The 18,473-nt window shown below is 35.5% G+C and overlaps 1 protein-coding gene across 37 annotated transcripts in view; it reads right to left on the bottom strand.

Moving 5' to 3' along the window:
* KCNMA1 (potassium calcium-activated channel subfamily M alpha 1) overlaps positions 1-18,473 on the bottom strand; it is a 462,597-nt gene that overhangs the window by 4,422 nt on the left and 439,702 nt on the right. For 20 of the 37 annotated variants that reach the window (XM_027649629.1, XM_027649636.1, XM_027649631.1 and 17 more), the window contains 5 exons: positions 18,182-18,312; positions 9,906-10,100; positions 8,209-8,327; positions 6,251-6,475; positions 4,151-4,179 (listed from right to left, as the gene is read on the bottom strand). In XM_027649629.1, coding sequence (XP_027505430.1) covers positions 4,151-4,179; positions 6,251-6,475; positions 8,209-8,327; positions 9,906-10,100; positions 18,182-18,312 — 699 coding nt within the window. Of the gene's footprint in view, positions 1-4,041; positions 6,476-8,208; positions 8,328-9,905; positions 10,101-18,181; positions 18,313-18,473 lie in introns of those variants that run through there. The other 17 variants (XM_027649664.1, XM_027649656.1, XM_027649662.1 and 14 more) reach the window with 5 other exon arrangements.

The following is an 18,473-nucleotide window of genomic DNA, read 5'->3' as shown; positions in this document are numbered from 1 at the left end:
GACTGGGAAGAATAAAGGACAAATACCTGGGCATAACTGTACAAAAATAAGCAACCAGCTTCGGAGTTAGAGCCTCTCAAGAGGTAACCTAATTTCCAGAATTACTGGACTTCTCAGTCACTTTTGTGAATATCCCATTTAAACACTTAACACTTGATATGGATTTCACGAATATACATGCAGCAACCCCATCCCCCAACAACAAACCCCAAACTCATAAGCATTTACTCCAGCTTTTTTTTTTTTTCCGATCTATTTGTTACCTGTTCTTACACTTTTTTAAAAAATTAAATTGAAAAAAAAGGAATTATATTACTCATTAGTGGCTTATTATTCAAAGCAAATGGCAATACTATACTGTTTTTCTTGTCATTTTCTAAAATGCTTTTTACTTCTGTTTAAAAAGATCCTACTCATTTGCGACCAGATTGAATAATTCCCTACCCCCTTAAAGTTGCCTGAATCTGAACAAGGTTCAATCTCCCATCTCCCTCTCTCTTTTACCTATTATAATTAAGTTCCCTTTGATTTGAACAGATTGGACGATAGGAATTCATAATGTTACATCCTGCACACTGAAGCTAACTGATTAAGTGCTTTAAATTATTCTTCCTGACAGAATGATAAAGTTACAATCTGTTCAGAGATGATCTACAGCTTGCCAGACTCCTACTGCTTCTTTCTACATTCATTTATCTTTTTGTCAAGCAGTTAAAAAAAAAAGAAGCCTCAATTCCATAGATCTTTTAAAGTAATCAGAACATCTGAATTATTAATGAGACTTTAAGGGAATGATTCCTGATGGGGGCCAGTTTAAGAAAGGTTGTCAGAAAAAAAAAAAATCTGGGAATGTGTACACATCAAAATAATTTCAGCTCCATTTAAAAAACCATTTAGTTCAAGTGTGACACATGAACCATTATGCATTTGTGGAAACCAATTTTATGTGATCTACGATTAAACTAACCTTTCAGAGAGGTGTAAAGTGTGATGGTTATCATGTTTTAAAAGCCTTGCGAGATCACATAAACAATTTCAAACTAACAGTTTTCTAATGGTTTGTGTTTAAAATGATTTTGAGACAAGTTAAGCACTGCTAACTTCTTTTCTAACACACGGTGCACAAACTTTCCTTACAAACAGAACTTGGTGCAAGTTAATTCGATGTCGTAGCAAGAAAGGGGAGAACTGCTTGAGTCCTAAGAATCATAACTGCATTGTGTTTCTCAGCAGCCAGTGTAAAGCACTTCCAAACACCCTGCTTTCCCTAAAATTTTCATAACAAGCTAATTATTTATATGTTAATCTTTACAATAAAACTCATATGGGGAGCTGATCTTTAAAAAGACACCATTGCATCTCTTTTTGCATTTAGCTGGCAAGTAATAAATACAGAACACTAATAAAAATTGCAGAAACTGGTAGATTCTAACTTCTTCTGCTGCTTAGATTTCTTTTCGCCAGTGCTGAAACTTTGACCTAAGCACTACCATCTCCGGTATCAAATGGTTGGACCCAGCTTTATACCTTTTGCTGTTCCTTTCTGTTGTTAAAATTGTCTTTCACCACATAACGATGAATTTCTTGTGAAAGTTCATCAACCTCTATACTTACCTTTGAAATGTAAGCTTAACACTCCTCATCTTTACTCTTGACCACTAAGATATTCTGCTCCAAGTAACTAAATGTCCTTCTTGAATGTCTTACACTTTTCATTCTTTTATGCTACACTCACAGTCTGACTGTGATATGTCTTCTGGAGTTTTAGCACAGATTTTTACTTATCTTAAATAAACTACTTACTCTATCCTTTAAAGCAGTTCAGAAAATCCCTTTTTTAAGTCTTTTGATATTGTTATATCCACCAAGCTCTTTTTAGGACTTTGTCACGTTCCTATTTCTCTCCCTTTTGGAATACGCATATTGACCCTTACCATATGTGTTTCTACATTACAGAGATAATAGGCACAGTTTTTCATTTTTTTTAAGAGCTATTGAAGAGAGTCCCTGATCTCCCTACACTAGTTGGCAGGTTTGTTTTTGACAGCATCACCTGAGAGATGTTGGAACAGCTAAGTAACTGCATGTCTCAGAAAGCAGAAAACATTTACTTTCCTCTCAAATGCTCATGGTTTAATGGGCTATCAGCATCCCAGTGCATCCACAAAGGTTCTAAAGCCTTCATGCTCTTATTACAAATAAATAAAAATTAACATTTTTGTGTAAGACTCTTTCCTGCAGCATAAAAAAGGATATAAATAATTAAAGTAAAATGATCAAAATACAGATTTCTTTGACTTGTATAAGACACCAGCAATTATCTCCAATTATCTCTTTAAAATTTCTGTCATTAATTCTGGACTAAGTAACAACTTATAACAAACGTCACTGTGAAACACCCTCTCTTCTGAGCAGAAGTAAAGAAGTAAAGTAAAGAAGTAAAGCTAACACAAAGTAAAGTACTAGATAACACAAAGATTTTACTAAATTTGTATTCTCACCATAATCTCAGGTTACCTTACCATTGTTTAAAACACACATTTTTTTTCTCTTTTGTGACACTTGCAGTTTCAAATTAGTCTATATGTATGAGTCTGTGTGTCTCCTCCCTCCATGCAGCCAGCTTTTTTATAACTAAGCTGAAAATTCTCCTGTGCAATTTGTTCCTGCATGAGAAAAAGGCGAAGTTTCCCCATCCACCTGCTCAGCAACTCTTTGTTTGGCAGATGAGTATTTTATGTGTGGCAGGCAGTAAGCAATTTGGAGGCAGAGAGACAAGGAACTATTCTTACTTTCTGTGAAAGTCTTTATTTTGCTCCAAGACAACTAAAGTTTTGTGACAAAAATGCTGTTCTGCACTTGCTCTTACTGATTTTCTATTTTTTAAACTAGCAAAATTCTTACTTGTGACAATGGAATTTCACTGGAAAATGCCTGACTCTCTGTTTAAGTCAGTGGGAACCCATGCCTAGAACCTGCAGGTTTGCTAGATACAGTTTTGTGTCAACATTTAAGCTTACTAAGAACCTAGTTTCCAATGTTGGAACTGTGCTGGGACTGATACAAATGGCAGGACCTCCATTTAAAGATCTAAAAAGTCTTCTCTTGACATTGGTGATACTTTCCAGCTTTCAGAAACTAACCATTCCACTAAGGATGTTTGACTTGGAATAGCACAGGAGATTTCCTCTTACTTTTGAATATAAAATCCAACATAACATGGTTGATTTAAGTATTTCTCTACTTGTAATGACCAACCTCCCAGTTGTATTAGTATAACTGTATCAGAAAATCTTTATCACAGTAATAAGCTATTGGATCAATCTGACTATAGTCAGCAGTGGAAATTGCACATGATATAGCTGAAAGGCAAAACTTTTAGAATTCTAACTTTAGGACAGAGGTGAACTGGACTTCAATATATTTGAAGAATTCAGATTTGCATCCATATTAGATATTCCTCTTCTGCTGCTCATAAAGTAGACAAGTTGCTTCTCTAATGTACACTGTTTATATTTTTTTCTTTTGAGCTGCACAGTTACACAAATACTATTTTTTAAAAAAAAAATCATTACGTATGATGTGACAAGTGGTTTCATATTAACACCCTTCCTTTCTCTACTAAATGGAAAACAGATAAAACATTAATGGAAAAGCATTTTGGTGTCAAAGCCATTAACATTCTTCCAAAATGCATAACTGCTCTTGACTATCTTCAATCAATATTGCCAACATAAAAAGATGCTCATGTACACACACAAGGGATAGGAGAGTAGGGAGGGGAAGAGAGGAAAGAAATTGGAATGAGGAATGGGAAATTAATGTCTGCACCAGAATAGGCATCTTCATTGAGCAGGAACCTGGGTGTTTACAATAGGACACGTGCAATTAGAAAGGCAAGCAGATGAGAGGACAAAAAATAAAACAGGGTTGAGCAACAGCAGCAGCAGCAGCAGCCAGTTTTACTTTTGGTTTGGAGGGAAAAAAAGGCAAAGGAAAACCAACAAAACAACCAACCAAACAAACAAACCAATAACTGAATAAAGTTTGTAACTATTTTTTTTTAATTTCACAAGTTTTCACAAGGACAAAGTTATAGAAGGAAACCCACAGCAGTTGCTAGGTCATGCAGAACCATTAATTTTCATACCTTGGCCCATTCTATTCATCCTTGTTGCACTTTAGAAAAAGAAGTAAGCTATGTAAGTTTTACAATGCTTTTAAACTGTCATATTTCTGGTTGAGCACTTTAACTGGCACATCCTTGAAGTAATAAATATTCTCAGGGCAAAACATGATAACTTTCTTTGCAAAAAGAAACACATGAATTTTTCTTTACGATGAAGAGCAACTGTAATAGCCTCATTTGTAGGGGAGCATCCATAATTTGCAACATATTTCACTGATTGGACTTACAGCTGCATTTGAATGCACACACACACATATATACTGTATTCCAATCATTATGGTTAGCACTGCACAGTGGTATTCTCTGTAGCCCACTTACATGGTTCCAGGTTTTGTCAGTAAAAGTGCTTGGCTTCATTGTCAATTCACACAGCAAGCAAATCTTCAAAATTATCATGCTCGGGGAAGGGGAAGGTAGAAAACAATACTAACCATAAAAGCACCTTGTCTGAGTTGGCAGTTACAATGCTAATCATTCCAAATCCAAATATTTATTTTGTGTCTGCATGCTTTCTTGCTGGGTAGCCAGGGAAGAGGATGTGTTAGTGCCCTCCCTACCCTAAGAAACTCTCCATATACCTAGAACTGGTTGTATATCAAAAGGTTGGCTTCTGAAATTTAACTTTAAAAAAATAAAAGCAAGCCTGAAGTATCATTTCTATGGCTGTCTAGAGTAGGTTCCTTTCCACTACTTTATTTAGTTCCCTGATACAATTTTTTTTGGCTACATGTGTCACTAGTGATAATCTGCAAGAACTAAATTCAGGCAAGTGCCTAAAACATGATGCCACAGCACAGTGAATATTTCCAACCCAGCCCTCTTGTTCTCCTCATTAGCTGTCTAGGGCACAGCACCTTTTCTTCCCAAATGGGAGAGACTTAAAGGCACTCAGTTGTCTTTCCCTGTATTCCTGCAAATTCGTATGCACCTGTTGGAAAAAAAACCAGAACATGCAGCAAGATTTCTGGAGGATCTTTACACATTAGGACTCTTGTTGGAAGATTTATACCAGCACTCTAACTTGGAAAAGTTAAACTACCATCTGGGGAAAGGAATAAAGTCCCTCGAGATCTGATATGTAAGCATAGAAAAATGCTTGCTCTTTTCTGAACATTATTTATTCTGTACATAAGGTGACTAATTCACCTTTTAAAGACGTAAAAGTCCCAGGAAGGCAGTTTTTAATGACTTACATCCAATATTTATGATACATATGGCTTTTTATCCCAAATGTCAAAAGTGAAAGAAAATATAGCTATTCATGTGGCAGTATAAATAGACAGAATAATAATTTAATATGCAATTAGACTCTTTCTAAACTTAAATTAAACCATTGGAGTCTTAAAACTTCACGCCCAGACAATATCAGCGTTAAAGCAAAAACACACTATCTCCAAAGGGCTACTATTTCAGAGAAAATCCTTAAACAAGCAGAAAAGTCCCTGATATTGCTTTGGTATAAAGCAGGTGCGTAGCAATAATCTATACAAAGAGTGTAAGCCCTATATAATATAAGCTTTGAGAGTGAAAAATCAGTAGGGAATTTTTTCTGCAGGTTGTTTTTTTTTCTATAGTTTTATAAGCTTCAAATAAATGTATCAGCTTCTCTAAATATGAATATAAACCCCTCATACCTCAACATACATCAACACTTCTGCACTAAATGACTTTCTTTGTGTATCTCAGACATCAAGAGCAAGTGTTCATGTTCAATATTCTCTATTTTTGGATATGTAGAGTAACTGCAGTGAGTTATTTATGTTTTCAGTGTGCCTATAGGTTTGAAATTCTTTTTTATTCTCCCCTAGCATCATAAATAACTTTTGGTCCGTCTGCTTTGTTGCTGTTGTGCTTAAGGGTTTTATGGTGGTGAAATAAAAATGACAATCACATGCACACTGTCATACATATGCAAAATATGTGTACAAAAAGGGAGAACTCCATGGGAAAACAGGGAACATCACTGCTGGAAACATTAACTGGGGAGAATGGGTGGTGAATGCAAGTTTCACACACAGTGGGAGTAGATACACATATCAAAGTCTATCTTCCTGCACATACTTCTGTTTTTCCCGGGAATCCCTGGTCTTGGTGCGGTTCGGTCGATTTGCTGTTGATGGGATAGAGTGAACTGATGAGCTCTTCTTGCTGGAAGAATAGGAGGAATGGGAGGAATGAGAAAGACTGGCTCGGGACTGGCCAGCGTTGTGGTCAAATTGCATCAAACAGAAGATCAAGTCTGTCGGCACAAGCTCAAATTCATACGGTGGGTTTGTGATAACATAACTGGGAAAAAAAGGAAGCAAGAAAAAAAGAAAGAGAAAACAGGTTTAGATTTATTTAAAAAAAATTCTTCTAGAGTTGCTAGCTCATGAGATTTAGCCAGATTTTTGCATTTGTTTCCTACAGTATATACCTAATTTTAGCTCACATAACTCCTATTATGATTTAGGACCTTCTCACATCAGCTATTACTTTTTGCATGTCTTCTGTTGGAAAGACATAATATCTGAGGAGGATGTGCTTCAAGTGAGTCACATAGTGATTTTTCAGAGAAGACACCATGTAAACCATTCTCCTTTCTCTAGCTATAATGCAATGACTCTATCAAACAGATTTACATATTGACAAAAACCAGTAACATACCCACCAGAAACAATATTTAAAAGAATGACTGAAAAGCAAGGAGATAGGGATTTTATATGCAGTTCTATTTAAATACATATTTAATATATACAGTTCTTAAATATTTAAATACTGTCAATAGAGCAAGGGTTACAATTATTTGCTTGGATTGTGACTCCACATAAAACAAGTTAAGGAAAATATATTAATAAATTTGTAGTGAGGTTAATTTTGCTCATCCATTCCACATGTACATTCATGGCCTCAAAGACCACTTATAAAGAGAAATCTGCACATCCAAGAGTCCAACATTGCTTAGTATAAATCTCAGGTCTAAAATAAAAACTCGCTCAGTTTCAAGCATTTCCTAATTCTTCACCTAATGCCCTTTCAGGGTAGGAAGGGCTTATAGAGTAGCTGCTAAATTTCATCATGCACATGAAAAACATACTTGAGGAAGGCAATAGGTATTTTCTGTCTGAGTAAGAAATGAGTAAAAATTGAATATGAAGCTCAGAATTTCTTTTCAAATTAATTCTGTGCTCATAAGAAATCTGCTTAGCTGCTTCAGGGACAGAATTCCCTTAATAATCCAACAAATAACCCAAGTATAGCAAATGTAGTGTAAATCTAAACTGCAAATCATTTTTTCTACCCAATTTGTCCAAATCCTTACAGAAGAAACCACTCTGGTGGCCTGCAGGGTTGTTTATTGCCATGTTCACCCAATAATGATGCTTTTTGTACAGTATGAAACAGTAACAGATGGTAGATTTGTGATACTTCTGGTACAGGTCTGTGTGTGTATTTCTAGGAGGCACTTAAGACACATTTCAAGCAAGCTACTAAATGGCCTTCAGTTTGCAAAGATGGAAATGTGCCTGCTCCATTTAAAGCACTGGGGTCAGGCTTGGTGCTCCTGAAGTAAAAAGGGAAGGATTTCCATTTACTGGAAGAAATTATGATTAGATACAAATAGTACTGATGGGAAGCCCAAAGGAGTATTTTTTGAGCATTCAGAAAAAAGACTAGCTATTATAACTTGAATTATTATCCTGTAATTTACTTTTGATTGATATCAGGAAACTGAAGTCCTTTTCTCACATGCAAACAGTGGATCATCATAAATCAAACAAAATAAAGATAAATTCTGAAAATTTAATTAAAAATTTTTTGAATAAAATTAGCTACAAATTTATGCTGTGATATCCAGCTTATAATTTAAAGTCAGCTAAAGAGTCATTGTGAAGTCTTCAAAGACTTAGCTATTGTGGCAAAGTTATGCCAAAAATGGAGAATGGTCTTTTTTTAGATTTATTACAGGCCCTGAGACCTTCCTTGTTGAGAAGACTGAAGAACAGTGAAGCTGAGATGTTCCAGAAGACTGGACTTACCGTTTAGTGCATTGGCTGGGAGTACTTAGATGTGCATCCCTTAATCGATAAATTCCAAAGCAAAGCATATTGTATGTTTTCAGTGCTTTACAAAATAGATCTCCATAACAACCTCCGTCCTAGGAGAATGAGGGGAGAGATTAAAAAGAACAACAGAACAGCACATTTATTTCCTTTCTTTTCTCTGTTAACACAACGTTGGGGATCAGGTTTTTCAACATGAACTTATAAAAAAAAAATATATAGATAGTCTGTTGTTTGTCTCAAACGAGAACCTTTTATCCAAGGAAATGAATAATCTAAATGTTTTATTTCAAATAAGTAACTATGCAAAGTGATCGTTATTTTAGAGAGCCTCGGTCCCTGAAATGATGGTAAATTGTAAGGAGTGATTTGCTTTAAGCTGGAAATATAAATTTTGGTAGCAGACTATGCATATTCTACAAATTACATTAACTGTGGTATTAAAATTGTTAGTATCTTTGACCCTTTCTTGGCAGCAGTCATACTGTCATCCAAACAAAAAAATTCACCAGGGAGCACAACAGAAATTAAAGTTCTGCGGGGTTAAAAGGATAACAAAATATCTCCCTCTGTAAAATAAAGATGAGATGTATGCCACTTTTCATAAATAACATAAAATGTTTTGATTAGCAAAAAAAAGTTTAGATTTGATCATTCATGTATCTAAAAGAGTGATTCTTAAGTAATAGGGTGTTAATGCATTCTGCCCTCACAGATGTAAGTGCAATTGAGGCTCTGGTGAAAGGATTTGAAAGGATTGGTATTGCTTGGTTTATTTCTGGAAATGTTATGCTGCATGCCCAAGTGTTTTGATGAGCTGTTAGTCTTAGATACAACTGGACCTCTACAAGAATTGAAAGGCTGTTTGCTTCTAGCTGTATACTCTTGCTGCCCTTAATCCTTGAACTGAGATTCCCTGTCATCTTTGTAAAGAAGGTTGCTCCATTCTTTTTGAACAGAGCTGGTGAACACAAGGTTAATTTAAGAAATATCAAATACAACATCATCACCAAAGCGAAGTGGGTGCTTTGGGATTCACCTCAAGATTTCAAAACGTGGTCCAGAAAAAATTTCTAGATACCTATTTATCCAAATGCACTGTTTTTTAAAGATCATTTGTCTATTTGGGTTTGGGTTTTTATATTTTTGTTTGTTTGCTTGTTTGTTTTTCTACTTTATTCTTAGGACAGTGCAGTCAAAATATCAGAAAATAAGGATTTCACAAGAATTTTAGTTCATCCAGAAACAGCAGAAAACAAAGCTTATAGATATGTTTTCAAGTTAATAAGTGTATTGTAAGAAATGTAAGCTCTATGAAAACACTATAAGCTTATCAAAGCCCAACAAAAGTATGTATATTACCTACATTTACAATGCATTATTGTTAGAATAGTTATATCATCCAAATCAGTTCATCCATCTCTTAGCTGACAAAGAAGAGCTACAGGATTTTCCGCATGAAATATGCAGGCAAGGACACTGGGCAGTCATATAGCTGCTTAAAAAGGTTAAGAGCAAAGCTAGCACCCTGTGCTGTAAATTGTTAAACAATCCAAAAGCTCTACTAAATTACAGAAATTATAGTCTTATTAAGACAGATTTTTCACTCGATCTGAAAGAAAGCAAATAGAGTGCAGACCAGCCTTGGTCCTACATTTCCCTCATGATCTTACCCCTAGGTCTGCAAACGGCCCATCATACAAAGCCAACTGAGCAACTCGACACCTGTCCCTGTTTGCAAGTGTCTGGGGCGTGCTGTAACCTCCTCTCAATGCATTTTCCTCAGCAATCAGTGCTTCCAGCTCTGGTGTGGCTCCTCCTGTTACCAATGTCCGTATCAGTGTGAGGATATTGTCATTGAAGTATGTCTGCAGAGATAAAAGAAAGCTCTTTAAGCAAACACCATTAAAGTCACAACTGAAGACATCCAAATTACAACTTTTCCGGGTTTCTGCTGTTTAAAGTTCTTGGCTGTCTCTTCAAATAATTTTATATAGAAAGTGAAAAGACAGCAGCCTCCAATTACTCTATTTTCTTCTATCCCATTAGGCTCCTATACTAGATCCTTCCTTCTAAACACCAATTCAGGCTGATTTTTATTAAAGTACAAAAATTTGAATGATTTATGTTTCCTATAATTGGTGTTAGTAGTGATGCAATGACTGCTTTTCTTCTCATCGCCTTCATGTCTAATAATGGGCTTTAGGACATGTAATTGTAAAATTCAGACCACATTTAAAGCTTACACAGGCTAGATTGCCTTTTTACTCTTGTCACCAATTCGTTGGGGAGCTGCCTTTGTGCTGCAAATGTCATTACTTATTACTGTGGCTGGACTCTAGCAGTCTAACCGATGTATTGTACTAAACATCTTATTACGAGACTTGACAGTGTTCAGACATAAGCATGTATCAATTAAACATCTTGAGTTCATTCCAGATAAATGTATGATGAGTTTGGGATCCTGGTGGTCCTTTTAAAAAACTCTAGGGTATAGGGTAAGTGTGGTTTATTAGGGAAGATTTACTCCACACTGACATTTTGCCAGCATCTGTAGCATTGCTGGTCTGTCAGGCAAACAATGGGTATGTAAAATATTAATTTAAATCCAGATGAATGACTTTCAAGTTCACTTAAAAGTGTACGGGTATAGTTCAGATATACTCAGTTAAATATCCGCAATGCATTGTACTGGGCAAAAAAAAAAAAAAAAGAACAAAAAAAGGAGACGCTATCACTTATAATGTCACTAATGTCTGTTTTCAGAAGCTTTGCGAGTGTGGGGGACATGCAAGGGGAAAATGAGCTCACTGTAGAGTACACAGGATTGACATTACTGGATCTGTGACTTTTGTTGAATTTACAACTTGGAACAAATGTCTGTAATCCAACCAAGCAAAAATGAATGAAATGAATTCTCAAACAGTGCTTATTATCTAAAGAGAATAATTTTTAAATAATACTTTTCAATGAAATTCATTGCTCTATCTATATAATGTAATGGTATTTAATACATGGGTAAACTGAGGTACAGGTTGAAATATTTTATCCTGAGATCAAAAAGCAGAACTGGCTTCTTGTCCATGTTACTTTGATATTCTTTCTTTGTATAATGAAACTTCAGTTTCATTGTTTCCTTGAGATGACAGATAAAACAGAAGAAAATGAGTCCTACGTGGCAATGTTTTTCACTGTTACATTGAAGTTTCATAATTTCAAGCTTCTCTGCTTATTTACATAGGCTATTATGCCATTCACCTGTTGACTCAATTAAAATGAGAGGAACATATTGTTATTGTTATATATGCCCTAAAGCAAATATTTGCATCTCATCAGTTCCAATTATTTTAAATTAACCTGGGTAAGGCACCACATATTTTAAATACAAAGTGTACTGTAAAGAGTAGTCTGACATAAGCAAGGATTCAGGAAGATTCAGCTAGTCTAAAACAACAGCTAATCTCAAATCAGCTCTTACATATGTGGATGCACTGTAACAATTCAAGTGCAATACTCAAACCTTTCTTAACATACAGAAAAATCAATGTGACCCCTTTCAGGAACGTAAGTCTGGAGCAATTACATGATGTTTAATAGGAATTGCCATGGAGAGAGAGAGAAGACATCCAGGCATGATTTTTTATTCTTCAATTACTTCTTTCTTGATGTCCCTGAGGTGAGAATCAGAGTTGCTTTTTTTGGCAACTCTTCCCACTGTGCTATACTTTTCCAACATGGAAGTACTCAGAATCCAAAGGGAAAAAAAAAAAGCAATAAAGTTAGTCTCTTCTCTTTGCTTTGTCAGCATGTGCTATATAGCACTCAGAACTAAAATAATGAGCACAAATCCTTTGCTCCTGCAGTTAGGCAGCAATGTTGCTTGACACTAGTTTCATGGATATAAAACCAAATTCTGCCAGATCTAGAGGGTTGGAGGTACCGCAATTGTAGAAGCCCTCAGAAAATTGTGTTTCAATATATTCTTATAATATATATATAAGAATATATTATATATGGCATCTTAAGCACACATCTTGACAAAAGTATAAAATTTTATGCAATAGGGTCTTTTCTCACACCTTCCCCACTTTTTTATTACGGACTTTTGATTCCTTTTCTTCTTTAAGTAGTGATATTTAGTATTATTCAAAAATGCTGTTTGTAGTTTTACATCTATAAATCAATATAGAAGAACATGAAACGAAAGTAAAAGCATATCTTTACTGGTGTTTTTTTTAAATATGTTTCACAATGAGGCCAATTATGGTGAGAAATGATCACCTGCTCCAAGACTGATGGATGCTGGTTCTTTTAAAATAGCCTGTTTTTTATAGACTGCAGTGACTGGTAAAACATGAAAAAGTCTAAAATAGCACTGATAATTTCATTACCCTATAGGAGTAAAATAGGCAAGCCTTCACTGATTTCCAACCCTTTCTCTCTCTATTCTGTAATTCAAATTATAGCAGTAGCCAGAATCCAAGATGTAAATGAAAAAAGAACCAGATCTACTGTTGATGGAACATAATACTGTCACCAGAGAAAGGTTTCCCACTGCTAGACAAATGTTAAGGCAAAGTAAAGACATGTACTAGCAAAGGATGTAACATTTATCTTGGAACAATGGCTTAATTTGGGTTTCACACCATGATGGATTTGGATGTCACCATTTAATCAGCTGGATGAGTGCAGTCAAGTGATGGGTTTTGGGGTTTTTTATGTCATCAGTGAGAGAAAAGGTTCCAAATTTCAGGATAAACTGCTCCAGCATTGCATCTAATCAGAAAACGCCCAACCATAAGCAAGAAAAGATGGGTGAATAGGAAGCTGTAACTTGTTACTGTCTGCTAAATAGGGTCTCTTCCTCCTGTACTAATGTCTTTAATACTCCTCAGGAAAAACCTGTCTGTCCCTGCTTTTGATTGTCACAAAAATCAGCCTCTTGCCAGTTTGGAACTGGGGGGACACTGAATAGCTGATATCCATTTCCTTTGGAATAATAATACACTGAAATTAATTTGAGAGTGATCTGCTACTTGCTCTGTGGGAGGGTACATGGCCTGGATATGCCAGTACTTATAAGAAACTGATCTACAGAATGTCTTTGGAAAGGTGCTGTTGTATTTAAAGTAACAAGGCACTTTCCAGTGATGGCAAAGAATTCCTTTTGTTTAATATAAAATCATAACTGATGAAATACTTGTTTGCTACTGTCATTGACCAAACCCTACACTGGACATCTGCATGACATTGCTTTAGTCGGCATCCGGGATGAGACTATGAAATAGGTGTAGTCTAAACACAGAAAAAAGGAAATGCATCATAGACACTGAAACTGGGTAAATAGCAAGGAAATTATGACACAGATATCTGAGCTAGCAGTGCCACCTAGCCCATGCTCCGGAATTGTAGTGCTGCTCTTTCAGATGTTTTGGGGATGCTTTCCCATTTGTTCAATCATTTTTTAAAGTATAATTACCAGAGTGCTTATGTTTTGCAGTTAATGCTGTCAAGCCTTTTAAACTAATTGGTCTTCTACAGAAAATGTAACTGAAAATTAGCACATCTTTTAATAATATTGCTTTAACTTTAATAGTACTTTTCCTTTCGTTTATAATTACACTAAAATTGTCATTTTCCAAGTAATATCTGCCTCTTTTAGTGTTTTCTGCTGTTTTTGTATGGATTTCCTTTAAGAAGACTCCTTTGCCACTGCATGCAGCTTTTAACCTCACTTTCAAAGAAATATCTTAAATTGCTGCCTTTTTTTTTTTTTTCAGTGGGAGGAATAATACATATCCAAACCTGAGGAATGACTGAGCTGACATCAGTAACTCCTATCAATAACAAACCTGCTTTTGAGACAGAACCAACAGTAGAAAATAAATAACAGCATTTCACAGTTTGAAAATCTATTAATTCTCAAAGTATTGTCCAAACTTTAAAGATGTTTGGGACACTTTAAGTTACAAGATGTTGCTTGCTAACCCCTGAACAGACTTATAGTCTTATGTTTCAAAATGTCCATATCACAGATTAGAACAGTTTCTTTTCTGTATAAATAAGACTGTGAGGATCCCTCAGACAGAACTCTCAAAAAGGAGACATAATGAAAAGTTATTTTTAACTGTTTTAACTATTTTCTTCCATTCTGTGCTTTTGTTTATATGAAGAAAAAGTAGAACTTGGTAATACAGAAAAAAATCAAGACCTAAAGTTCTAGCATTAGGAAATGAATTCCATGATATTGAACATTAAAGGGTATGATCTGGTTCTGGAGATCCTTGCCTCTAATGGCACCACTCCGACAGTACGTCAGGTCTGTTGCCAGTGGTATGTGTGGGAGGGATAACAACCCACCAGAACTTCTGTGGTTCTCATAGCTTCAGTGCCAAAAGGAGTAAGAGCAAAGCTTTGGCTCTCAGGCCAACTGCTCAAACCTTTAAGGTACTGTAGTCTGATAAAGCTGGTTTCCTTGCATGCACAGGATTTTCTGGAATACCTGTCTCAACAACAACCACCAGAAAGGGAAAAAGTACTTCTGTTCAAAAATTTGCTTGTCTTAGACTATCCTATGTCATATAACTTTTCTATAGCTGAAGATAATATTTTTAAAAACCAATTACATAATCTTAAAGATGCTTCCAATCCCACACTTTTTAGTCACATTCCACTTGGTGATGAGAACATGCTCTGCTCTTCAGGAGTGGTGCCACCTTGAGACTGACAGACTACATGTACTCTTTCCCTGGGTTTGCACATGTTACAACAAATATTAATATATGATTCAAGTATCTAATGGCAGTAGATGTCTCTTCAAAGACATTATAATGATTAGCTGGAATGATTTAACAATAGCCACTGTCATGGTTAAAACATGAATTATGTCTAGAGTCTTCACACAGAGCACAACAACGCCCTCAAACTGAAGCCTGGAGAGACCACTGCTACCAATTCATCAAAAAGACAATGCAGGTTTTGACCCGGTTACTGTCTTCTCAGCAATGATGTTTCAGCTACTACACTGTGAATCTTGGGCTTGTGGAATATATTGCCTTTGCTGCAAAGGACAAACTGTGTGTAGGTGGCCAGTAGATAGCATTTTGAACACTAAACTTCATTGGGCCTTTTATCTTCAAAATAGGGAAATAACAGACAATTTCAAATTTAAAATATCTAATACTGTCGTCTAATAGGAAATAATTCTAAACTAGCAGAATGTAAAGAGTTTCAGCATTCAGAGTTGAGTCAGAAAGTGACCAGATTTTCTAATCTGTGATTCATGAGTAGGGTTTAGTGCACTATCTCTCTATTAATGAAACTATAAAAAAATAAACTAATAGCTTACCACTGATTAATACTGTAGAATTATTATTATTATCCAATGACTGAATTATTTAAAATATATTTTGTACCTTTTTTTCTATATACATACATCTATATGTATGTTTCAGATTATCCACAGGTCAGAAATAATACTGTATGCATGGGCATTATTTTACTTTCTAATCTTTCTTACACCTGTTTTACTACAAAACTTTACTACCGTGAGAAGAGATTCATTCTTAAAGGAGAAGTTCATGCCTTGTACATCTGCATTGTAGACTACATAAGGAATTTGCATTACAGAGATATCAACAGACATCATAAATTGAAATTTTCCTATAAAAATTAGGTACTAAAACCCCCTGAATCATTAAGTGGATCAAATAATGAACTATAGAGTTGTTTCCAAGTGTGCTGGCAAAGGCCAGCACAGTGCAAGTTATATACTTCTTACAGAATTCCTGTGTAATTAATAGGATGAAAGCATGACTGCAGATCTCACAACTTAGCAGGGATTTTGGGTTCAGTTTGCCCACACTGGCTTGAAGCTAGACAGAATGAATAGAAGCTGGTTCCTAAAAAGAATGTACTCTGGAGAAAAAAAAAAAAACAACAAACAGATAATATAGTGCAAGTAGATTAGTTTGTGTGAGAAACACTCTTTTCCTTGGAGAAGAAGTGAAAGGAGAATACATCTTTCCCATGAGAATAGGGATAGTAAAGGGAAAACATCTCACACATTTTACCCTTTCTGAAGGGTCAGGAAGAATTGTACTTTTCCAACTCTTTACTGGGCCTTTGAGGAATAAAAGAGAAAATAACGCTGCTACCAATCAGCAAAGTGGTGAAAGAAAAGACAGGATGGTGAACAATTCTAAGTGACTGAATCCTTGGCTTGTCTTCTTGATTAGTATTTTTTCTAAGTATAGAATTTTCTACTCTTGTTATCACATTTCTCTGGCTTCAGGCTGCACTGTCCCTGACATACAGTATGACCACTTAGATGTGAAAATGTTTGGAAAAAAGACTGTTAAAGAAAGCAATTGCAGAAATGGAGGGGCATGTTGTCAAAAAATGAAAGTTAATAAAAGCTAGCAATAACTAAAAATATTATGAGGATTATATGGTGAATTCCAAATAAAAATTTCTGAACAGGTATGGTCTCTACATATTTTTCATTGCCTCACTATTATTTACATGACATACTTTTGCACAAGAAAGCAGTGATGTCCACAACATTTCACTCTCTTTCTGTGGTGATGCCAGAGGCAACCAGAATGATTAATCCTACTTTTTTGAGATTCTGGAAATGTTCTACTGAACAATATATTCAGGGACATTGATTTAGATAATAATGGGAGTAGATATACAGCTCTCAGTATAACAATTTGTTAAATCATTCCGATATATAATTTGAAAATGTCAAATATTTTATAGGTAGAGATTTTAATTAGAGAAGGTACTGAGTTAAATGTGTTTGCTTAGGCTTTCTGAATTTGTCACATCTGCAAAACACTGTAAATAGCTTTTAAGAAAAGCATTTTCTGAGGTTATTGAAAACTCCTAGACTGCAATAGAATAAACTTTTATCAGTGTAGACTGATATTATTCATCTGGATAAAACATATGAGAAATATAACAGCGAAAAATACAAAATACAGACATAAATATGAAATACAAAAAAAATACTAAATAATAAAGATCACTGTGAATTTTTCTTAAAAGCAAAAAGCTTCATTCTGAATTTAGGTGAAGGTTGGACTTGGTTCCTTTAAAGAAATCCATCTGCTGATACATAGTCTTACTTACAACAGATGATTCCCAGCACTATGGAATTTTATTCCATGAGGAGTTCAAAAAACCTAAGCTTAGATTTTAAAAAGACTATATCCTTGCTATATCTAGCAGAGCTGAAGGTCACTCTGAAAGAAGTGTAGCTCACACAGAGCAAGACTGGTCTGCAGACTTAAGACAATATGAGGAGAATGAAAAGGAGTGGGACTGAGGCTTCAAAACTGTACTGTGGCTGCAACCCAAAAGTCCTAATGTAGACATAACCAAAGGCCACCATCTGTAGTTTCTGGCATGCGCTGAAGTTTTGATTCACAAGAAAACTCGTATGAAAAAGAGAGGATAACCTTTCTTCACACAAGTAGAGTTCATGAGATGTGTACAATGGCTTTCATACAGTTCTATCAGTGTCCCCCAGTGCTCATATTCAGAGCATTGTTCATAGCTACAGGAAATTAAAAGCTCAAAACACAGTTGATGTTGTATGACATGAATGGTGAGCATAGGGACTGACACACTGAATTTGTGTCTGGATTTCAGGAGGAAGAGATGACTTTTTTTTGGAAAATATTATCCTTAAAATATTATCCTTAAAATATTATCCTTAAAATCTGACTCTTTCCTCATAAAATTGTGGACTTGTGGAAGTCCTAGATATCTCAGTTAAGGTCTCCATGTCCAACAGGAAAAATAACCTAGTTTAGGTTCTGAAATTCTTGACTTCTAAGAAAAAAGTGTCTTCTTGTGCCTACCTGAGGAAAAGGGTCTATGCTTTCACACTCTTTCATAATAAGTCTGACGGAAGGGAATGAAAAAGCTTTTGTTTGCTTACTGCGCTCATGAGAGAGTCCAGCACACTGACAGCAAACGCGGTTCCACATGCAAAGGGCTGCGTGAGATACAGTTCTGTGTCTGGATCATCATCATCATCTTGGTCCAAGAACTGAACATTTGAATCATTTACTGAAAATAATAATAAGAAGAACAGTAAAATCATAAGGTGCCTCTGGGTCACCAGCATGCGACCTCACACATTACACAGTCAAAGAAAAAGAAACGGTATATGTCTGGAAACACAGACTTGTGTCTTTGACGTCACTGAAAATGAAATCAAGATGGATGTG

This window comes from Corapipo altera, unplaced genomic scaffold (assembly GCF_003945725.1).
Source record: "Corapipo altera isolate COAL_440 unplaced genomic scaffold, ASM394572v1 53, whole genome shotgun sequence".
Lineage (NCBI taxonomy): Eukaryota > Metazoa > Chordata > Aves > Passeriformes > Pipridae > Corapipo > Corapipo altera.
The sequence above is the reverse complement of the archived record's forward strand: the minus strand, read 5'-3'. Positions and strand labels throughout refer to the sequence as shown.